General features: G+C 44.0%; 1 protein-coding gene across 1 annotated transcript; it reads right to left on the minus strand.

The window, feature by feature from the left end:
* Positions 1-8562: 8562 nt before the first annotated feature.
* Positions 8563-15070, minus strand: LOC128498125 (2-acylglycerol O-acyltransferase 1-like; the record flags this gene model as incomplete). Its single annotated transcript, XM_053468432.1, has 6 exons — positions 8563-8940; positions 9223-9422; positions 10105-10279; positions 10896-11100; positions 11553-11731; positions 15034-15070. Coding segments are annotated over 6 exons (951 nt in total), but the record flags the coding sequence as incomplete, so codon positions are not given.
* Positions 15071-25204: the final 10134 nt, after the last annotated feature.

Consider the following 25204-nt stretch of genomic DNA (forward strand, 5'->3'; position numbering starts at 1 on the left):
AGGGAGTCCGCTTGGAAGGACGCAAAGCAGGGAGTCCGCTTGGAAGGACGCATAGCAGGGAGTCCGTTTGGAAGGACGCATAGCAGGGAGTCCGTTTGGAAGGACGCATAGCAGGGAGTCCGCTTGGAAGGACGCAAAGCAGGGAGTCCGCTTGGAAGGACGCATAGCAGGGAGTCCGCTTGGAAGGACGCATAGCAGGGAGTCCGCTTGGAAGGACGCAAAGCAGGGAGTCCGCTTGGAAGGACGCAAAGCAGGGAGTCCGCTTGGTAGGACGCAAAGCAGGGAGTCCGCTTGGTAGGACGCAAATCAGGGAGTCCGCTTGGAAGGACGCAAAGCAGGGAGTCCGCTTGGAAGGACGCAAAGCAGCGAGTCCGCTTGATCAGGACGCAAAGCAGCGAGTCCGCTTGATCAGGACGCAAAGCAGCGAGTCCGCTTGATCAGGACGCAAAGCAGCGAGTCCGCTTGATCAGGACGCAAAGCAGCGAGTCCGCTTGATCAGGACGCAAAGCAGCGAGTCCGCTTGATCAGGACGCAAAGCAGCGAGTCCGCTTGATCAGGACGCAAAGCAGCGAGTCCGCTTGATCAGGACGCAAAGCAGCGAGTCCGCTTGATCAGGACGCAAAGCAGCGAGTCCGCTTGATCAGGACGCAAAGCAGCGAGTCCGCTTGATCAGGACGCAAAGCAGCGAGTCCGCTTGATCAGGACGCAAAGCAGCGAGTCCGCTTGATCAGGACGCAAAGCAGCGAGTCCGCTTGATCAGGACGCAAAGCAGCGAGTCCGCTTGATCAGGACGCAAAGCAGCGAGTCCGCTTGATCAGGACGCAAAGCAGCGAGCCCGCTTGATCAGGACACAAAGCAGGGAGTCCGATTGATCAGGACACAAAGCAGGGAACCAGGAACAGTACAGGTGCCGATCCACAGCAGGAAGATCCATAGACTTCAATACAAAGGCCCTGACTGAAGGGCAGGGCAGGTTCATAAAGGCAGGGTAATCACAGGTAACAAGGGCCAGCTGGATGTATTGGCTAGGGCTCAACCCAGGTAACAAGGCACACCTGAGTTCTGAGTGCTACAGAGGGCGGCCACTAGTGGTAGCAGATTTAAACACCACAGGTATAAAAAAAAAGCCATGGTTCAGGCAGCGAAAAAGTGGTTCCTGACAATAGCATTAAACATGGACATAGCATTGCACATAGAGATAACATTAAACATGGAGATAGCATTAAACACTGACACTGCCTTACACATGGATAAAGCATTAAACATGGACATATCATTTGTGACAGTGTAAACCCCAGGGAGATGCTTAGTGTGGCATTTGGGTAAATATGGGTCCCTGGGGTGGAGCAATTGGAGAGCAGGGTGGGCCAATGCTCCGTTTCCCCATGCTGTGGAAATTCCATGCCGAGTTTTCCAGGAGGCAAGAAATCTGCAGGATCCGGTCCGGGATTCCTATGGGGCCGGCATCAGGCACAGGTGCTGGACATTAAAAGCCCCTGGAGCTTGATACTCAGAGAGACTGTTGGGGGAAGAGGAAGTTCCCTGTGCTCCTAGGGCAAGGAGAGGCCCTGAAGAAGACAATCCCTGAGCCAAGTGAGGCAATACCTGCCTGGACGTTTTGTGTGTTGTCTGGGGGAGGTTTTCCAGAGCCTGGCGTAGCTGGGTCTGGATGGGAGGTTGAGGTAGTGGGTGATTAGGCTGGTCAGTCTGGACCAGCATAGTTCAGTTAGAGAGGGCTCCAATTGGGAGCTAGGTTTTCTTTTGCAGGTTTCACAGATATGCAATACTTTTATCCAGCAAAAAGAAACTTCACGTCCGGATCATCAATAAGTCGTCACAAACACATCAAGGCCATCCTCCATAAGCATATGTATTTCAGCCAGCAATACACAAGGGCACATACCATGCAACAGTCAAACAGTGGTTTTTGGGGTTTAAGCGGTTAAAATAAAGCGAATTTTTCTCTTTTTTTTTTTGGGTTCCTGCTTTCTGCCCACAGACCATAGCAGTGCTTTGCCCGCATCCTCCACCATATGTGACAAACCCTATAGCATGAGGGCCATACATGTCACTTTTAGGGGTCCTAAGCACCTAAGTCCTCTAGGGCAATTAGAGCCAGGAACAGCAGCTCATTTTTTTTTTTTTTTTTTTGGTTCCTGCTTTCTGCCCACAGACCATAGCAGTGCTTTGCCCGCATCCTCCACCATATGTGACAAACCCTATAGCATGAGGGCCATACATGTCACTTTTAGGGGTCCTAAGCACCTAAGTCCTTTAGGGCAATTAGAGCCAGGAACAGCAGCTCATTTTTTTTGTTTTTTTTTCTTTTTTTCCTCCTTATTTTAACCGCTTAAACCCCAAAAACCACTGTTTGACTGTTGCATGGTATGTGCCCTTGTGTATTGCTGGCTGAAATACATATGCTTATGGAGGATGGCCTTGATGTGTTTGTGATGACTTATTGATGATCCGGACGTGAAGTTTCTTTTTGCTGGATAAAAGTATTGCATATCTGTGAAACCTGCAAAAGAAAACCTAGCTCCCAATTGGAGCCCTCTCTAACTGAACTATGCTGGTGCAGACTGACCAGCCTAATCACCCACTACCTCAACCTCCCAGCCAGACCCAGCTACGCCAGGCTCTGGAAAACCTCCCCCAGACAACACACAAAACGTCCAGGCAGGTATTGCCTCACTTGGCTCAGGGATTGTCTTCTTCGGGGCCTCTCCTTGCCCTGGGAGCACAGGGAACTTCCTCTTCCCCCAACAGTCTCTCTGAGTATCAAGCTCCAGGGGTTTTTAATGTCCAGCACCTGTGCCTGATGCCGGCCCCATTGGCATCCCGGACTGGATCCTGCAGATTTCTTGCGTCCTGGAAAACTCGGCATGGAATTTCCACAGCATGGGGAAACGGAGCATTGGCCCACAAAACAAATAATTTGAAAAACATTTTCCTCCCAACAAAGAAAACAGAAATTAATTTTAATACCTTTCTGGGCAAGAAACCCATTGTTTTTTGCCCATGCGGTAGGTGCAAGTTGTGCACCTACCTACCAAGGAAAACAAACAGTTTTATCAGTAATAGGACAGGGACTACATACGAAATTAAGAAATTCATCACCTGCACCACCAAATCTGTAATTTATTTATTACAATGTCCATGTGGTGCACAGTATGGGGAAGAACAACCAGACCACTTAAAGGAAGAATTTAGGAACATCTTGGGAACATTATGAATTCAAGCATTAAACACGGTGTCCCGCGATACTGTAATTCATGTCCTGTTTTCTCAATTAATCAATTTCGAATCATGGGAATAGACATTGTACCCCCAAATTGGAGAGGAGGGAATAGTGCAGAAAACATTTCAAGAAAGGAAACTAAGTGGATCTTTAAATTAGGAACATATAAAAAAAGTAGGCTTGAACATAAACTTGGATATTCACGCTTTCACCTAAGGGATCCTAACCCCCATTTGAAATAAATATACACAGACTACTTATTCATTCATGGGTTCTTCAATATTACTTTTTACTATACACAATTCCAATATTTCATATTTTGTATTATTGTTTGGCACTTTTCCACCCTTATTGCTCTCTTTTCTGTGGATTCATATAGACATTTATGTATGAACAAAACCCATAGTATGTTTAGTTATAGTTCATATATCCACGTTTAATGCAATCACATCCTTAAACGTTTACATCCTATAGCGTTTATACTTAGCGTTCATGTTAATCTGTCTTCAAATGTCATTTCTTAACATCTGCACTGCACAGCACAGCAGGACACTGGGACCTGATGCAACACCAAGAAAAGAGACATCCCTACGGAGAAGGAGAAGCCGTTTCTATGGGGACGCGTATAAACAGAATGACGGCAGTACGCACATCCAGCCTCCAATACGTCCTCACGTATTGTGGAATGACGTAACAGCGCCACCTAGTGTACATGTGCGTACAACACGTCCTCATGTTCTGGGAAACAACGTTACACCGCCATCTAGCGTATATAGAAGAAAATACAACGAATTAACACACATAAAAAGAGTGGAAGAAGCGATCAAATACTTTTTTCCTGAGGAAGCCATTAAAGCCGAAACGCGTTGAGGAAAGACTTTTTATTTCACTTAATCGTTTGACTTTTACATATTTATATTTTATATATCTTAAAGTACTTTTTTTTAAAATTTAAATAAAATTATTTTAAAGGCATATTCCCATAATAAACCTATATTTTTAAATATAAGCAGCACGGACATAGCACTACACACAGAGACAGAGCCGGCCTTAAGTGTTCTGGCGCCCTGTGCGGACTACTCCTCTGGCGCCCCCATCCCCAAAAAAAAGAAAGCAAAAAAATCTCCCCCCTCTGCCCCTTCTCACTATCTACCACCTCTGCCCCTTCTCACTGCCGTCCCCCCTCTGCCCCTTTTCACTATCTACCCCCCTCTCCCTATCCTTACTTACCTTGTTGCCGGAGTCCTGCGATGGGAGCCATCTTCCCGCTCTGCCGCGGTGTGGCATAATTCCAGCGCTCAGCATGAAACGCTGGCACCCCGACGGAGTCTCGGAGAGTGAAGGGCGCCAAGCGGTCGCTGAAAACTTCACGAGCGACCCGGGACTTAAATTAAAACACCGTTTTTTTTTGTTTTAACTTTATTTAACATCCTCTTAAGAAAAAAACTTTATTTAACATGAAGGATGTTAAATAAAGTAACCCCCCCCCGATGTTTTAATTTAAACCCTGTGCGGACGCACACCTGTAAGGCCGGCCCTGGCGGGGGCTTCCCGGCTCCTTTGAGTGGCGGACCCGGTCGCAGTTGCGGCGGGCTTAAGGGGCAGGTGCATTTTTCGGTGCACAAGTTTATAGCAAGATGTACAAAACATTTCATAAAAGCCAAAATACACCTACATTTCCATTCCGTCATGTCATGTTTTGGACAGTCTATTTTATTAGTATTAATTTTAATTCCAACTATGTACCACATCCGTAGTTCCCGCTGGTCTCTAATCTTTTGTTCGGAGCTTGGAAGACACTGACCCCGGCATATAACAGCCCTCTGCCATAGTGACCGTCGAACCAGATGCCTCAGATTCTGGTATTGTTCTGTAGGCAGAGTAGTGGTGTAGCAGGAGAGGATGACCTGCAGCAGCCCCTGGAATTCTGATACCACATCCATGTGTTCGTCAAGGCGACCGAAGTCTGTCGTCCTGTCGGTTAATCCCGGTAGAAAGTAAGTGTCCCTCAGACTAAGAAGCAATCCCGCCGCTTGCCACCAATGTCACGGGGCTGGCTTGTCCGACCGACTACCTCCGCTGTCTTGTGCTCCCTTAGCCTGGGACTCACACTCTTTCCCCGGTTCCCCAGTCACTAGCCGAGACTCAGTGTAGGGTAAAACCAAACGAAGACTGATTTATTTTGGACACACAGGGCTGGATATATCCATCAAAACACACATTTACATAAAATAAGATATTGGGACACAAACCGCCCCCCTTAATCTGCCTCCCAGAGACAACAGGGGCAGTAGCGAGATTAACAATACAATGGGGGGGAGACTGATTTATACAACATTAAACTGAAACAATGGCAGTCACTCCCTGGTTGCAGATCCTGGCTGTCTGCTGGAGATAATCCCCTCAGCAAGTGATGAGATGATACTGCTGGGGGTAGCCACAGAAGCCTTTACAAACCCAGGGCCCATAGTCAATAGGGAGGAGGCTGGCAGTCAGGCTTCTCCAGTGGTCCCAGTGATGGAGGCTTCCGTCACAGCATTAAACATAGAGATAACATTATCCTATGGGCATTCCATCAATACTGTCATTCACCTGTAATTCCATAGAACACAGCTATAATTCCACTTAATATGAGGTTTAGAACCTATAACTCTACTAGGGGAGTATACATGACAAAGTTCTATATGATATTTAAGATGGTTTTCTCTAAAAAACAAGTTTAATTTTTCTCCCATTATATCCTATGGGCATTCACTCAAAACTGTCATTCACCTGTCATTCCATAGAAAGTAGTTATAATCCCACATAATCTGAGTTTTAGATCCTGTGTCTGTGCTAGGGGAGAATGTGTGCCAAAGATCTAAATGATATGTTTTAAATTCAAAATCAATTATTCTTTTACCTTCCATTATAGTCTATGGGCATTCCTCCCCATTATAGTCTATGGGCATTCCTCCCCATTATAGTCTATGGGCATTCCTCCCCATTAAAGTCTATGGGCATTCCTCCCCATTAAAGTCTATGGGCATTCCTCCCCATTAAAGTCTATGGGCATTCCTCCCCATTATAGTCTATGGGCATTCCTCCCCATTATAGTCTATGGGCATTCCTCCCCATTAAAGTCTATGGGCATTCCATTTTGTCATTCGTTTTAGTATGTCCCCTATTAACAAAAATATGTTAACCCCCTTACGCTACAGGGCCAGAGCTATTTCCCTAATTTATCTTATTTAATGTACATATATATATATATATATATATACGGTATATATATATACGGTATATATATATATATATATATATATATAACAAGAAGGCCGTTTTTTAAAAGCACATTCATATTTATATATTTTTTTGAGGAATAAAAAACTAAGCCTTGCCTTTGTCATCTGACTGTATCGGTGCAAATGTAAATGTTGTTGTATTAAACTATTTCCTGAATGGCAGCACACTATCCACACACCCAGACCAGCACCTTCTTCGATTCATTTTATGGCTTTCCTGCTGTAGAACATTTATGCAGAACGTGTTTGTAGGTATGGAGGGCAGGTTGTTCCCATTCTAAGTTCTGTGTCGGGGTTGTATAGTGATAACACTTCTGATAATCCTGTGGAAAGCACCGACTTCATCATGGACATTTTCCTAAATGTCCTACATGCACCTCGGACTTCCACACGCCTTTTAACAGATACCGGTGTCCTTCTGCTGACCCTTTACATACCCACTCATTCAAATGTCCCCCCGAGCTGCTGATTTTATTATATTTTTTCCACTACCAGAACCCTTTTAACATAAAAAACATTTTGACATCAGATAAGAACCATTCCACCCATCTAATCTGCCCACTTGCTTTGAAGACTTGGTCTTTAATCTCACCTTGGATTCAGGATAGCCATATGTCTCTTCCATGCGTGTTTAAAAGCTTTCTGTATTAACGTCTCTTCTGGTGGGAAGCTGTTCCTCCTACCACCCTCTCCGTAAATTTGGTGCGTTTTAATTGCATTCCGCAATTAGACAAAGCGGTATCAACAACAATAATGACCAGGAATTAATAAACATTTAATAAACAGTAATTTATTGTATAATGCATGACACACATCCCCCCCCCCATTGATTATACAGCCCACTTAGTATGCAGTGTTTAATATACAGAGGCAAATAACACACGACAATATATAAACTGTTCACCAAAATATAGATTTTTACATAAAAATATATATTTATATCCGTATAAATAGGGTTGCCTTCCTGAGCTTGGCAGACTTGGTCTGTAAATGTTAGGTGTCCTGTAACAAACTGGACGGGAGTGAAGAAAAACAAAACAAACAAACAAAAAAAAAACTACATCCTCCATCTAAATACAACTTCCCAAAACGAATGCCATTACGATTACTAAACACGGTATACCGTTTAACTATACCTGGGAACGCACCCCATGGCCCCGCTCCCAGCCCATTTCCCCTTTATACGGAAGCGTTTCCCGCCATGTCCTGGCCGCGTCCCGTAAGGGAAGGCTCCGGGTAGCCAGAGCCAAACAGTTCCCAGGTAAGCATTTGACAGACACCTCTTTATACAGGGAATCAGTATATAGCAGCGCCCCTCAACGCACACCTAACAGTCCGGGATTTAGGTATTACTCAGGTGTATTTAAGGTGTTTTGGTTTATTTAATGGAGAAACACCTTAGACACACCTGAGTAATACCTAAATCCTGGACTGTTAGGTGTGCGTTGAGGTGAGGGTCGAGGAGCCCTGCCATATAGGACACCATTTTATATAGTTATGACCTTGATTTACCAGTGTTTAACCTTTTGAGTGCAGGATGCTTTTAGAATAGGCTCTGAGCAATAACAGTACGTGATTACATGCGGGTGCAATATGTAGAATGATGCATAGTTATCATGATAGCAACCAGTTCAAATGCCATGATTGTCTCACACTGTTGCATATAAATAAAGGTTAAACTGTACGGTTATTGGCATTCAAGGTCATATTTGTTTCCTAGTACAAGCCAGTCCTTAATTTGAGATAGAAGATTCATATACAACAGCTCTTGGGTCTCAAAATGGCTAATGTGCAAGGACCATCACACATATTTATAAACAAGTCTGTCAGTCCGGAGTACAAAGAGAATATGACCTGGTAACATCCTAAGAATTATGTTTTTGTGATATTAATTTAAATATTGACTATTTATTGATGATTAATATTATTAATAATGAGACTTTATATATTATAGAAATATTTTGGCATTTACATTTGCTGTATATTATATATTAGATGAAACATTTCAAAAGTAAATAGGCGAAAGGAAAAAAATAAAGCATTAACCTATATACTATGACAGATGTTAAGTGATGATTATCTTCTGCTTTAAAGAAAGCCATGATGAGACAGAATTCACATACATAAGAAGGCAAACAAAAGCCTCTTTCAAAAAATAAGGTCACAAACTGATTTGACCGGGTGCTAGGGTGCCAAGGGCAGATTGCGGATTCAATCAGGTGCTTCCATCTAGTGGTGCTGCTAGGAACTACATCTGGGGTCACGTGAAAATGAGGGACTTGTGTTCAGGGATTCCATATTTCCCCTTGTTCTCTTCAAAGAGCTCTTGAAGCGCGTTAAGGTACTTTTGATGGAGTGACTCAATTTCCTCTTGTGTTGGGTTTGACGTTTGGGCCACTGGGATCGGTCTGCCAACTGTGAAACACAACAAAATGTGAGCTACGTAGAAGGTAATTTACACTTTCTCCAATTATTTCACAGGAACTAGCCTTTATGACTACTTTCTTGTTAAATTACACAGATCACTATTTCACTTCAATACAACAAAATATTATTTAAAATCTTTTTAATCATATATAATCATCATCAGACTCATTATGCTGATAATTAACCCGCACCTAGTTTCAAACCATAATAAATTAATCAAAAAACCCTGATAATTCGTTTAACTTAAATATCAGGTCTTAAATTACATACCCACAGTGTGAATGGGCTTCCGGTATGGCATTAAGCCGAAGCTGTACTGGAAGATCCCGCGGGCATGAAACAGCGGCATAGAAAATCCCATGATTTTCTGCAACTTCTCCTGGACCGATCGCAGCAGGGAGCCTTTTGGGTTAGGCACTTGGTGGAAGAGCTCGTTCTCCCCAAACGAGAACACTGGTACCAGATGAGCGCTGCGAAGAGACAGATTAAACAGGATTACAGGTCAGTTGAGAACCCCTACTTATTTCATTCTGTTGGGGAGCTAGCACTCAGATGGGATCTGTCCAGCCTGGAGGCAACATCTCATAAATAAATAGTAGGATGATTACAGTGTGACCACAACTATTTTATTTTACTAAAGACTAACTGTGCAGTATATAAAAGAGGCAAAAAATACCCCAATTATCGAGACACATACTATACTCTTCCTGGCCAGATCTGAGAAAAAAAAAATCCTGTATCATCCGGGTAATACATTTTTTTTTAAGTTCAAAATTGCATTCACCTTCCATAGTTCTCCAAAATAAAAGTTGCAGAAAAGGGGTGATAAAGTTTTCGGAAATTGGCAATAAAAAATGGTGTTTTCTCCCACAAATGTGTGTGTATATATATATATATATATATATATATATACACACATACACATTATATTTATATATATATATACACACACAAATATATACATACACACACACACACACATAAATATACATACTGCTACATAAGTAGTAAAAGGTATCACATTCATGGACTTATACAAAGTTACAAAGTGTTTGGTAATTCAGTTTTTTTTATATTGTTACATGGAAGTGCTAATGCGTCGTCTTAATGATTGTTTAGAAAAATGGAAATACATTTGTTAGGGAAACATACCCCCGCTTCATGGCTACTTTGATGAATCCTTTCCTCTTCAAGATGTGGAGTGTTAGGTTTCCAGGGTGTGCGTCCAGAGCCTCCTCGGCACCCCCGATCACTATGATAGCAGCATTGCCTCCATTCTCTTTGGTTAATACATGATTGACGCTCTTCTTAGAGGCAGAAACCAATCCTATGAATCAATATACAGGATTTACATACGGTGTTATATGGAGATTGTGCAGTGTGTTCCAGATCAATACACAACAACATCTATTGTTACAATCCTTATTAATGAAATATACGTAGCTTTTTTTAATTTACTGACGTAAACCAGTCCATGTCCACTATGGTAGAATAATATCAAAACAGATAGAGCTTCCTCAAGCCACAAGCTCTCACAAATGCTCTCACGCTAACTCAATTTGGAAATATAAAAAGTACCTATTAATGAACTGTGTTAAGCCGACTGAGCCTTACAGATAAAGAGGCACGCACACAGCAATGTGATCGATACCTGGATGCATCTCAAACCGTTCAAAGGAAAAGAGCGCCTCCTATATTTTTTAAATCAAGGACATAAGAGGATTTTTTCAATGAATGTCTGCAGTAAATTGGAAGCTTTTAAGATTATAACAATAATTAGCATAACAAAAATAAAATGTTAAACCTCTATTAACGTGAAATCCAAATAAACTATCCTGTTGTACATTTCATGTTTTACAAGGTCACATGTTGGAAACCATGATGAAAAGAGTCGTGTTGTTTCGAGTGAGGTATGGAGTTTCTGGAGAATCCCGATCTCTTACCTACGCTCATGATATACTCTCGAAAGAAAGGACAACGGAACCAGAAGGGAAGGATGTGCAGGTAGGGCATCAGGCCTGGGAAGAGCTCTGCGAAGCCCGTGTAGTTCGTGCAGAAGTTCGCAAAGGCACCGGCGACCAGGACTCCGTGAGGATGGAACCCCATCAGATAATTGTGCTGTGGGTCCAAATCCGCACTTTTCACAAGCTGGGGGGAAAAGTAGTTTAGTGCTCTGCTCTGAGAAAAGGGGTAATCAGATATTAATAACATTCTGTTATAGTCCTATTATATACACAGTTATTGTATTTATTTTAGATTTATACATATAAACATTTAATGTGTAAGGTTCAATCAGATCCGTTTTCTCCCAAAGATCAGCGAAGCAATTCCCCCCCTTTCCTCCTTCCTTCCCTAGTCTTTAGAGGGGCATTAAGGGAAGAAAGAGGGGACTTAGGCCTAATGGAGGGTCTATTTCTCCTACATATGGACACTTGGGAGGTTATACCTTGGTTTGTTGAAGGAGGTAAGGGCAAATAACCATGTGACCCGGAGCTTGACCGGGTGACAGTAGTGCTACCCCTATAGGACTGTTGACATCATATGGTTTTCCACAACTAGAACATATTTTAGGATCACACAATTATACCAGCTACCCTTACCTTAATTGGGAAATAATCCTTAAAAAACCTCCACACAGTCCAGTTTCGCACCCACTGGCATCTCTGTCCTCCAGTCTGGGGAGTCTCCCAGTCAAGGTAGAGCCAAAGAACATACAGAGCTATCAAAAGCCATAATCTTGCAAGGACCAGCAAGAGGAAAATCCCCACACAGCACTGTCCTGCGGAATGACATACAAAGGATATTCAACAAGGGCAACGTCAGCGGGGGAGGGCTGCTAAGGACTTGTGTCTCCCCCAAAGCTCTTCGCATTTCTTGTATGAAATACAAGAGACTGAGTGAAACCTCTGTGGGTGCTCAGATTTAGAGAGAATTTCTGAGGAGCACACACTTCAAACCAATTTAATGGTTGATTTATCAGAAGTGGCAGAGCCAGCCCTTACATGGGACCCAGGCGGCACTTTGACGGGGGAAGGGCTGCAATTTGCTGCCCCAAGCATTGGTGAATCCAGAGGAGGCAATGGGGCAATTGGCGCTACCCCCTCTCCCCAAGAAAGCAGACAGCATGCTCCACAAGTAGCGATAAAGAGGTAAGTCGTGAGAAACAGACTTACTTCTTTATGGCCCTATTGTCAAGAAGAAGGCCTGGTTGAGGAGGGTCACCTAAAATCGTGTTGCTGGAGTACCGCGGCAGCGAACTACATGGAAGGTAAGACGGGGTAAGTGAATTGCTTGTGTCTTTCTGTCTATAGTAAACATGTTAGCCCACATGCTAACATACCCAGGCACACAAATCCAGACAGTAACGTGTCATGTGTATCTGTATGTGTGTCAGAATGGATTTGTGTGTATGTCAGGGCATCACAGCATGTAGGTATACTTATGTGTTGTCTGTCTGGGTTTGCATGTACCTTACACACGGTGTGCAAAAAACGTGTTTTTCCTTCAGTGGCAAAACGGCTGCATGAAAAGTGGCCCTAGTGAAGTACCCTGGGGCCATTTACTATTGTATGGAATAAAAATTAATATATATTAGGTTCATTTTCCTCAGTTTTTTTTCCTTGTAAAAAAATATTTTTTCCAATTTTTTTCTTATACATATTGTTATATATTATATATGGCATGAAAAGACAGAGGCTTACTATATAGTCTAGGTACAATACATTAGGACGAGACAACTTGTGAGAAGAAAAGCAAAATGTCAGTACAGGTCTTAAGGATACCAAATAATCTTATTCAATGAAGGGGTTAATACTGTACTGTGAATTATATTACCAACAATCGTATTTTAGAGAAGGAGAAACCACGCTCGGAGATTCCCATCAGTAAGGTGAAGCTATCCAGAGATGCTCTTCTCTATATTTCTCTGATAACCTGTATGAACCTTCCCGATGACAGTGATTCAGAAGAAACTCTTTAAAGATGACAATGCATCAACATGATTCTAAGAATCATTCCTAGAGTCCTGACTTGGTATGGCCACTTTCACGTTCCCATGAAACCACCAAACTGTTTAAACATAATGAATTATATCATTAATTAGAGAGAGAAAAAACAATTGAAAAAAGTGAAATAAGTGCATTGATATTCAATAAATGAATAAGAAAGAGTTGAATTAAGAGTTCACACTAGAAAACTTGTTCAAGGCTCCACAATATAATAATATCTCCATTTGTCGGGCTTTTGTATTGGACCCACTTGCCAGATAAAATTGAAGATCTGTAACCAATGTGATGAAAACCAGGAATACATCGCTCATAACGGGTTTCAGATTGAATTAATTAATTTTTATTTATGTATATTTTGAAGAAGCCAGGTGTTGTATCTTTAAAACAATATCAACATGTTGTCAGTTCCATTGTACAGTTGTGTCTATGTTAAGTATCCATCGTGTATTTAAAATATTTGAAATAAAATTAAAAGTGTAGCAAAGTCTTGGTATTGTTCTTACTGAGCTCCACAAGCAAAATGGACACTTAACTGCATACGTTGTATGATTTCTATTGAAAGGTGTATGTTTGGACATCAGAGGTCTCTCCTACAGAAGAAATGGCGACGAAAAGACCTCTGAGGTCTAGAAAGCTTATGTGCTTATAGCATGGACCAGGTTAAAAAAGTATAAAGATCAGTGGGTGCAGGGTTATGCAGCAAGAAGGAAAAATAGGAAACTAGAAATGTATGTACCTTTGGTATCCAGGTAGATAATTCCGATACCAGCCTGGAGTTAATTTTTAATTTTTTTATATATATATATGACACCCCAGCCTAAAAAGCTTCCATCTTCCAATTGGTGTACCCAAAACAAAAGTGCTCTGTGAAGACATGTAGAGTATGTTCTCTCCTCCATACACAATGAAAGTTTGGTGCTGGTACATGTCAGAGGTAAGGGTGATGCACAGTTCCCAAAACCACAGTGCATTATCAATAACAATAAAACGTGGTGGGGTATACCTTTCTGATCAATGTCAACAGCCCTACCTAGTGTTAGGCAAAACCACAACATGGTATACAAAAGTTGTGATCTACCTGACCCAAGTTTCCGTGTTTAATACATAGGTACTTTAAGATAAATTTGGAACTGGAAAGAATTACACTTTTCTACAGTTCCAGCTAAAGATTTTGAGAAACATCCTCTGATCCAAAGACAAAAATGGCATTTTCTTTGTACAATCCCCCCACCAAACGCACAAAAAGTCTGCTATAAAAAAGGTATTAGGACAGACTCCTTAGGTACCACTGCCCTTCCTGTCCCTCTCTACCAGGTCTCTGTATCATACAAAAATAGGGAATTGGAAATGTTTTCAATAATATATATATATATCGTTCTGCTTTTGCTTTAACAGTAGGATTGCAATGACATCCTGGAGTGTTTTGATTCTGTTTTAGTTATGTTTATTTTTTATTAATACTGCTGTATTTTTGTAATACTGTATTTTCTGACACGATCACAGTATGTTGATCTCCTCTCCGTATCTGGTCTTGTTCACTGTTCATTCTAGAGTCTTTCGGACCCTTGTTTTACTGTGCAAACGCGGGAGGTGTCTCTCATTCCTCTAATGTACACACTATAACTTGTCTTTACGCATACCTTGAATAAATGGAGATTTGAATTGAGATAAAAAAACAAAAAACCGTAGGATTGCTGCAACTTAATAAAACAAGATGAAAATGTAGGGTATTTTGATGGCACATGACCTACATAAAAACTCTACGCAGCTATCAAAAAGTTTGTTCCAGGCAAGTTAAAACAACAATGTAAAACAACCTATGCATGTAGGGTATTTCCATAATCTAAAAAACACATACTGGATTTCTCTGCCATAACTCATAACCTGTGCCAAAAAAATTCTAAAAAACACAGAAGCGTTGGTGAAAAAAAATTCAACAAAGTATTTCTATAGCTAATTTCGGCAGTGATTGGTGGCCAAATGTCTGCTTGGACTGTGTCCTGAAACCACTAGTGACATATCCTAGATTGGGTGGTGTTCATGGCTTCTTTGTTTAAAATTTCCAGTTACAAACCCAACATACTAAATGTAAAAAAAACCAGTTCCAAAACAGCAATATACACCTTATAAGCCCAATTAAAATGCTCGAAATGCATAAACAATCTGGACACCTGAATTGTTGTTGGGGGTATGTTCTGTCAATTTAACTGATTTAGTGAGGGTTTAGATATATATGAAAAATATGGGGTTTTAGTATTTTGTATAACAATACTCATTCTAAATGTTTAACTATGATGTGTGTGAAGATGTAAGTGACGTCTAAACATGAGACGCACGGATGCAAATTTGTAACCTTTTAAATTCATACATTGTCCTTTTTGTACACCTGTGCATTGGTGTTTTTTAATAAAGCATGAAATACCTGGCAAAGGGCCCTGAGGAAGCCAGCCCTTCAGCTCTTTAGCATACACACTGGTTGGGCCCGAACCATTGGTCTGGATAAACTCCATTCATTTTTGTTATCACATATGGTTACAGCTACTTTTAGTCAATAGTATAAAAAACACAACAGAAACTGATAGTCATTTAATTTGTTTATTATTAATTACAAAATTAATAGTCCAATTAATTAGGCCTGAAAGCAATGATCATGGTGACAGCTACCTCGAGACTCACGAAGAGTCACCTTTCAGCACGCAGGAGAGGAAAAACCACCCTAAGGGTGGAAACCTCTGGGGAACCATGGCTTGAAAGATTGTCCTTCCCTCTGGACACTAAGAGGTTAACTGTGTATTTATACCTGTAGAAAAGAAAAGGCAAAACGTAATTGACAACACGGAAGCACAAAGCTTCTGTGGATGATTATGCCTCCACCGCAAGCTCTTTCCCTGTAATAGACTGCGTAACATCATCAGTTCAATATAAACGGACATCGCATTAAAAATAGACATCGCATTAAAACTAGACATCGCATTACACATGGAGATAGCATTAAACATGGATGTAGACCTACTCACAGACATAGCATTAAACATGGACATAGCATTAAACATGGACAGAGCATTACACATGGAGATAATGATACACATGGACATAGCATTACACATAGAGTTAACATTAAACATGGACATTGCATTACACAATGACATAGCATTAAACATGGATATAGCATTAAACATGGACATAGCATTTGTCACGGAGCTGGCTAGTCCGACCGACTACCTCCGCTGTCTTGTGCTCCCTTAGCCTGGGACAACACACTTTCCCCGGTTCCCCAGTCACTAGCCGAGACTCAGTGTAGGGTAAAACCAAACGAAGACTGATTTATTTTGGACACACAGGGCTGGATATATCCATCAAAACACACATTTACATAAAATAAGCTATTGAGACACAAACTGCCCCCCTTAATCTGCCTCCCAGAGACAACAGGGGCAGTAACTAGATTAACAATACAATGGGGGGGGCTGATTTATACAACATTAAACTGAAACAATGGCAGTCACTCCCTGGTTGCAGATCCTGGCTGTATGCTGGAGATAATCCCCTCAGCCAGTGATGAGATGGTACTGCTGGGGGTAGCCACAAAAGTCTTTACAAACCCAGGGCCCATAGTCAATAGGGAGGAGGCTAGCAGTTAGGCCTCTCCAGTGGTCCCAGTGATTGAGGGCTCCGTCACAATTCTCCCCCCTCCAAATTGGACTGACACAGGAGGAAACCCCAAACGGGTTGACTCCGTAGTCAGTCAGTTCATTTGGCCCATCAATGCCCTCCCAAAATTGTTGCTCCTGCTGCTGCTGGGGAGATGGGCCGGCTGCGCCATCTTCCGGGTACCGCTGGGGAGTGATGTCTCCTGCATCCCCTCCCTGGTGCTCCTGCTGCCGCAAAGGAGGGAGGTCAGGTTCCTCCTGTCCCGGAATTAGGTTCTGCCGCTGGGGAGATGGACCGGCTGTTCCACCTCCCTGCTTCTGCTGCTGAGGCGGGTCGGCCGCTGTATCTCCCTGAATTCCTGCAGCTTTGGTATGTGCTGGGCAGAGGCCAGCGATGCTCTGCCCTGTTGCCAGCGCTTCAGCTGGGGTTAGGGCATTTTCTGAATCCGCCACTCCGCTGTACTTCCGAAGTCCGGATCCTCCTGAAGACTATCCCATAATAATCCTGGGCCACCAAAGTCATAGCCCTCTGGAGAACATTCTTTCACAGTTCCCCAATATGCTTGCTCTGTATACCACTGCAGAGCCCTATAGTAATTTTCCAGCTCTACCTCCTGTTGGACCAGCTTGTCCAATTTGGATACCCATTGCTCCTGGGGTTGCTGTCCCAGGAATGACATGCGTAGTTCCCGCTGGTCTCTAATCTTTTGTTCGGAGCTTGGAAGACACTGACCCCGGCATATAACAGCCCTCTGCCATAGTGACTGTCGAACCAGTTGCCTCAGATTCTGGTATTGTTCTGTAGGCAGAGTAGTGGTGTAGCAAGAGAGGATGACCCACAGCAGCCCCTGGAATTCTGATACCACATCCATGTCCTCGTCAAGGCGACCGAACTCTGCCGTCCTGTTGGTTAATCCCGGTAGAAAGTGAGTGTCCCTCAGACTAAGAAGCAATCCCACTGCTTGCCACCAATGTCACGGAGCTGGCTAGTCCGACCGACTACCTCCGCTGTCTTGTGCTCCCTTAGCCTGGGACAACACACTTCCCCCGGTTCCCCAGGCACTAGCCGAGACTCGGTGTAGGGTAAAACCAAACGAAGACTGATTTATTTTGGACACACAGGGCTGGATATATCCATCAAAACACCCATTTGACTGAAGGGCAGGGCAGGTTCATAAAGGCAGGGTAATCACAGGTAACAAGGCCCAGCTGGATGTATTGGCTAGGGCTCAACCCAGGAAACAAGGCACACCTGAGTTCTGAGTGCTCCAGAGGGCGGAGGGCAGCCACTAGTGGTAGCAGATTTAAACACCACAGGTATAAAAAAAAAAGCCATGGTTCAGGCAGCGAAAAAGTGGTTCCTGACAGTACCCCCTCCCCAAGGAGCGGTCACTGAATGCGAACAGTCTGAACAAAATCTGTACACCTTTAATAAATTTTAACGTGATTTCTTCTTTTTCTTTTTCGGTAAAGCTTGTTCACAGATCTCCAGGTCTTCTTTTCTGATTATATTGCCATTAGAGGTAATAACACAATCAAAGGAAAGGTTATCTGTGGTGCAATCATAGGTCAAATTAGGACTGGATGCTGAAGAAGTTGATGAGAAGGTATGATTCAATGCTTTCTCTTTCCATGTACCAGGAGTCACATAGCTGCCCTGTACCCAGGGCACTACTGGGGGCAGGGGGGTAGTACCAGAACTGCACTGGTTCAAAACAGGAGAAGCAGACTTGGTATGGGAAGCACTGATGGAAGGTCCCTTCCTCCTCAGAGATGGAATAGGGTCATGTATCTTTGCTATCAGTCCAGAGGAGATATTAGGGGCTATGGTAGTCTCTGGTGTATCACACTTTGCTGAGGTAAGAGTGAAAGGAGTTGCAATCATGGCTGAACAGAAAGCAATAGGAAGTTCATCCATATGGGAGCAACCCACACTGCCACAGACTGTAGAATCACAGAAGCTGCATTCCATCACAGAACAGTCATCAGGCTTCAGGCTTCAGCTGGACATCCACTGGAGTTTGAAAAGCATTAGGAATCACCAGGGGTGGTATATACTCCATGGGTTCACTGTCCTGGGGAATAAAGCTACTTCCCCTTTTAGGAGAGCTCTGTGCTTGTGACGTAGACTGTTCAATCAGTACAGAGGGTTTGGGAGGTTTCAGAGGACATTGGGTGATCCAGTGTCCCTTTTTGCCACAGTAAAAGCAAGCCTCAACATCATGCCTTTGTTGCAATTCGGTTGTGGTAAGGGGTTCACGTTTAATAGAAGATTCCTTTTTCATACTGGTAACAGGCTTGTTGGATTTCTCAGGTGATGTAACAGATGTAGGTGAATGGTCTTCATGAGGACACAAAGGAGGGAGTCTGCTTGGAAAAACACAAAGCAGGGAGTCCGCTTGGAAGGACGCAAAGCAGGGAGTCCGTTTGGAAGGACGCATAGCAGGGAGTCCGTTTGGAAGGACGCATAGCAGGGAGTCCGTTTGGAAGGACGCATAGCAGGGAGTCCGTTTGGAAGGACGCATAGCAGGGAGTCCGTTTGGAAGGACGCATAGCAGGGAGTCCGTTTGGAAGGACGCATAGCAGGGAGTCCGCTTGGAAGGACGCAAAGCAGGGAGTCCGCTTGGAAGGACGCATAGCAGGGAGTCCGTTTGGAAGGACGCATAGCAGGGAGTCCGTTTGGAAGGACGCATAGCAGGGAGTCCGCTTGGAAGGACGCAAAGCAGGGAGTCCGCTTGGAAGGACGCATAGCAGGGAGTCCGCTTGGAAGGACGCATAGCAGGGAGTCCGCTTGGAAGGACGCAAAGCAGGGAGTCCGCTTGGAAGGACGCAAAGCAGGGAGTCCGCTTGGTAGGACGCAAAGCAGGGAGTCCGCTTGGTAGGACGCAAATCAGGGAGTCCGCTTGGAAGGACGCAAAGCAGGGAGTCCGCTTGGAAGGACGCAAAGCAGCGAGTCCGCTTGATCAGGACGCAAAGCAGCGAGTCCGCTTGATCAGGACGCAAAGCAGCGAGTCCGCTTGATCAGGACGCAAAGCAGCGAGTCCGCTTGATCAGGACGCAAAGCAGCGAGTCCGCTTGATCAGGACGCAAAGCAGCGAGTCCGCTTGATCAGGACGCAAAGCAGCGAGTCCGCTTGATCAGGACGCAAAGCAGCGAGTCCGCTTGATCAGGACGCAAAGCAGCGAGTCCGCTTGATCAGGACGCAAAGCAGCGAGTCCGCTTGATCAGGACGCAAAGCAGCGAGTCCGCTTGATCAGGACGCAAAGCAGCGAGTCCGCTTGATCAGGACGCAAAGCAGCGAGTCCGCTTGATCAGGACGCAAAGCAGCGAGCCCGCTTGATCAGGACACAAAGCAGGGAGTCCGATTGATCAGGACACAAAGCAGGGAACCAGGAACAGTACAGGTGCCGAGCCACAGCAGGAAGATCCATAGACTTCAATACAAAGGCCCTGACTGAAGGGCAGGTTCATAAAGGCAGGGTAATCACAGGTAACAAGGGCCAGCTGGATGTATTGGCTAGGGCTCAACCCAGGTAACAAGGCACACCTGAGTTCTAAGTGCTACAGAGGGCGGCCACTAGTGGTAGCAGATTTAAACACCACAGGTATAAAAAAAAGCCATGGTTCAGGCAGCGAAAAAGTGGTTCCTGACAATAGCATTAAACATGGACATAGCATTGCACATAGAGATAACATTAAACATGGAGATAGCATTAAACACTGACACTGCCTTACACATGGATAAAGCATTAAACATGGACATATCATTTGTGACAGTGTAAACCCCAGGGAGATGCTTAGTGTGGCATTTGGGTAAATATGGGTCCCTGGGGTGGAGCAATTGGAGAGCAGGGTGGGCCAATGCTCCGTTTCCCCATGCTGTGGAAATTCCATGCCGAGTTTTCCAGGAGGCAAGAAATCTGCAGGATCCGGTCCGGGATTCCTATGGGGCCGGCATCAGGCACAGGTGCTGGACATTAAAAGCCCCTGGAGCTTGATACTCAGAGAGACTGTTGGGGGAAGAGGAAGTTCCCTGTGCTCCTAGGGCAAGGAGAGGCCCTGAAGAAGACAATCCCTGAGCCAAGTGAGGCAATACCTGCCTGGACGTTTTGTGTGTTGTCTGGGGGAGGTTTTCCAGAGCCTGGCGTAGCTGGGTCTGGCTGGGAGGTTGAGGTAGTGGGTGATTAGGCTGGTCAGTCTGGACCAGCATAGTTCAGTTAGAGAGGGCTCCAATTGGGAGCTAGGTTTTCTTTTGCAGGTTTCACAGATATGCAATACTTTTATCCAGCAAAAAGAAACTTCACGTCCGGATCATCAATAAGTCGTCACAAACACATCAAGGCCATCCTCCATAAGCATATGTATTTCAGCCAGCAATACACAAGGGCACATACCATGCAACAGTCAAACAGTGGTTTTTGGGGTTTAAGCGGTTAAAATAAAGCGAATTTTTCTCTTTTTTTTTTTTGGTTCCTGCTTTCTGCCCACAGACCATAGCAGTGCTTTGCCCGCATCCTCCACCATATGTGACAAACCCTATAGCATGAGGGCCATACATGTCACTTTTAGGGGTCCTAAGCACCTAAGTCCTCTAGGGCAATTAGAGCCAGGAACAGCAGCTCATTTTTTTTTTTTTTTTTGGTTCCTGCTTTCTGCCCACAGACCATAGCAGTGCTTTGCCCGCATCCTCCACCATATGTGACAAACCCTATAGCATGAGGGCCATACATGTCACTTTTAGGGGTCCTAAGCACCTAAGTCCTTTAGGGCAATTAGAGCCAGGAACAGCAGCTCATTTTTTTTGTTTTTTTTTCTTTTTTTTCCTCCTTATTTTAACCGCTTAAACCCCAAAAACCACTGTTTGACTGTTGCATGGTATGTGCCCTTGTGTATTGCTGGCTGAAATACATATGCTTATGGAGGATGGCCTTGATGTGTTTGTGATGACTTATTGATGATCCGGACGTGAAGTTTCTTTTTGCTGGATAAAAGTATTGCATATCTGTGAAACCTGCAAAAGAAAACCTAGCTCCCAATTGGAGCCCTCTCTAACTGAACTATGCTGGTGCAGACTGACCAGCCTAATCACCCACTACCTCAACCTCCCAGCCAGACCCAGCTACGCCAGGCTCTGGAAAACCTCCCCCAGACAACACACAAAACGTCCAGGCAGGTATTGCCTCACTTGGCTCAGGGATTGTCTTCTTCGGGGCCTCTCCTTGCCCTGGGAGCACAGGGAACTTCCTCTTCCCCCAACAGTCTCTCTGAGTATCAAGCTCCAGGGGTTTTTAATGTCCAGCACCTGTGCCTGATGCCGGCCCCATTGGCATCCCGGACTGGATCCTGCAGATTTCTTGCGTCCTGGAAAACTCGGCATGGAATTTCCACAGCATGGGGAAACGGAGCATTGGCTCACCCTGCTCTCCAATTGCTCCACCCTAGGGACCCATATTTACGATCTGGATAGCACCTGTACCCAAATGCCACACTAAGCATCTCCCTGGGGTTTACACTGTCACACATTACACATAGAGATAACATTAAATATGGAGATAGCATTAAACACTGACACTGCCTTACACATGGATAAAGCATTAAACATGGACATATCATTTGTGACAGTGTAAACCCCAGGGAGATGCTTAGTGTGGCATTTGGGTAAATATGGGTCCCTGGGGTGGAGCAATTGGAGAGCAGGGTGGGCCAATGCTCCGTTTCCCCATGCTGTGGAAATTCCATGCCGAGTTTTCCAGGAGGCAAGAAATCTGCAGGATCCGGTCCGGGATTCCTATGGGGCCGGCATCAGGCACAGGTGCTGGACATTAAAAGCCCCTGGAGCTTAATACTCAGAGAGACTGTTGGGGGAAGAGGAAGTTCCCTGTGCTCCTAGGGCAAGGAGAGGCCCTGAAGAAGACAATCCCTGAGCCAAGTGAGGCAATACCTGCCTGGACGTTTTGTGTGTTGTCTGGGGGAGGTTTTCCAGAGCCTGGCGTAGCTGGGTCTGGATGGGAGGTTGAGGTAGTGGGTGATTAGGCTGGTCAGTCTGGACCAGCATAGTTCAGTTAGAGAGGGCTCCAATTGGGAGCTAGGTTTTCTTTTGCAGGTTTCACAGATATGCAATACTTTTATCCAGCAAAAAGAAACTTCACGTCCGGATCATCAATAAGTCGTCACAAACACATCAAGGCCATCCTCCATAAGCATATGTATTTCAGCCAGCAATACACAAGGGCACATACCATGCAACAGTCAAACAGTGGTTTTTGGGGTTTAAGCGGTTAAAATAAAGCGAATTTTTCTCTTTTTTTTTTTTGGTTCCTGCTTTCTGCCCACAGACCATAGCAGTGCTTTGCCCGCATCCTCCACCATATGTGACAAACCCTATAGCATGAGGGCCATACATGTCACTTTTAGGGGTCCTAAGCACCTAAGTCCTCTAGGGCAATTAGAGCCAGGAACAGCAGCTCATTTTTTTTTTTTTTTTTTTTTGGTTCCTGCTTTCTGCCCACAGACCATAGCAGTGCTTTGCCCGCATCCTCCACCATATGTGACAAACCCTATAGCATGAGGGCCATACATGTCACTTTTAGGGGTCCTAAGCACCTAAGTCCTCTAGGGCAATTAGAGCCAGGAACAGCAGCTCATTTTTTTTTTTTTTTTTTTTGGTTCCTGCTTTCTGCCCACAGACCATAGCAGTGCTTTGCCCGCATCCTCCACCATATGTGACAAACCCTATAGCATGAGGGCCATACATGTCACTTTTAGGGGTCCTAAGCACCTAAGTCCTTTAGGGCAATTAGAGCCAGGAACAGCAGCTCATTTTTTTTGTTTTTTTTTCTTTTTTTTCCTCCTTATTTTAACCGCTTAAACCCCAAAAACCACTGTTTGACTGTTGCATGGTATGTGCCCTTGTGTATTGCTGGCTGAAATACATATGCTTATGGAGGATGGCCTTGATGTGTTTGTGATGACTTATTGATGATCCGGACGTGAAGTTTCTTTTTGCTGGATAAAAGTATTGCATATCTGTGAAACCTGCAAAAGAAAACCTAGCTCCCAATTGGAGCCCTCTCTAACTGAACTATGCTGGTGCAGACTGACCAGCCTAATCACCCACTACCTCAACCTCCCAGCCAGACCCAGCTACGCCAGGCTCTGGAAAACCTCCCCCAGACAACACACAAAACGTCCAGGCAGGTATTGCCTCACTTGGCTCAGGGATTGTCTTCTTCGGGGCCTCTCCTTGCCCTGGGAGCACAGGGAACTTCCTCTTCCCCCAACAGTCTCTCTGAGTATCAAGCTCCAGGGGTTTTTAATGTCCAGCACCTGTGCCTGATGCCGGCCCCATTGGCATCCCGGACTGGATCCTGCAGATTTCTTGCGTCCTGGAAAACTCGGCATGGAATTTCCACAGCATGGGGAAACGGAGCATTGGCCCACAAAACAAATAATTTGAAAAACATTTTCCTCCCAACAAAGAAAACAGAAATTAATTTTAATACCTTTCTGGGCAAGAAACCCATTGTTTTTTGCCCATGCGGTAGGTGCAAGTTGTGCACCTACCTACCAAGGAAAACAAACAGTTTTATCAGTAATAGGACAGGGACTACATACGAAATTAAGAAATTCATCACCTGCACCACCAAATCTGTAATTTATTTATTACAATGTCCATGTGGTGCACAGTATGGGGAAGAACAACCAGACCACTTAAAGGAAGAATTTAGGAACATCTTGGGAACATTATGAATTCAAGCATTAAACACGGTGTCCCGCGATACTGTAATTCATGTCCTGTTTTCTCAATTAATCAATTTTGAATCATGGGAATAGACATTGTACCCCCAAATTGGAGAGGAGGGAATAGTGCAGAAAACATTTCAAGAAAGGAAACTAAGTGGATCTTTAAATTAGGAACATATAAAAAAAGGAGGCTTGAACATAAACTTGGATATTCACGCTTTCACCTAAGGGATCCTAACCCCCATTTGAAATAAATATACACAGACTACTTATTCATTCATGGGTTCTTCAATATTACTTTTTACTATACACAATTCCAATATTTCATATTTTGTATTATTGTTTGGCACTTTTCCACCCTTATTGCTCTCTTTTCTGTGGATTCATATAGACATTTATGTATAAACAAAACCCATAGTATGTTTAGTTATAGTTCATATATCCACGTTTAATGCAATCACATCCTTAAACGTTTACATCCTATAGCGTTTATACTTAGCGTTCATGTTAATCTGTCTTCAAATGTCATTTCTTAACATCTGCACTGCACAGCACAGCAGGACACTGGGACCTGATGCAACACCAAGAAAAGAGACATCCCTACGGAGAAGGAGAAGCCGTTTCTATGGGGACGCGTATAAACAGAATGACGGCAGTACGCACATCCAGCCTCCAATACGTCCTCACGTATTGTGGAATGACGTAACAGCGCCACCTAGTGTACATGTGCGTACAACACGTCCTCATGTTCTGGGAAACAACGTTACACCGCCATCTAGCGTATATAGAAGAAAATACAACGAATTAACACACATAAAAAGAGTGGAAGAAGCGATCAAATACTTTTTTCCT

The sequence above is a fragment of the Spea bombifrons genome, chromosome 5 (genome assembly GCF_027358695.1).
Source record: "Spea bombifrons isolate aSpeBom1 chromosome 5, aSpeBom1.2.pri, whole genome shotgun sequence".
NCBI lineage: Eukaryota > Metazoa > Chordata > Amphibia > Anura > Pelobatidae > Spea > Spea bombifrons.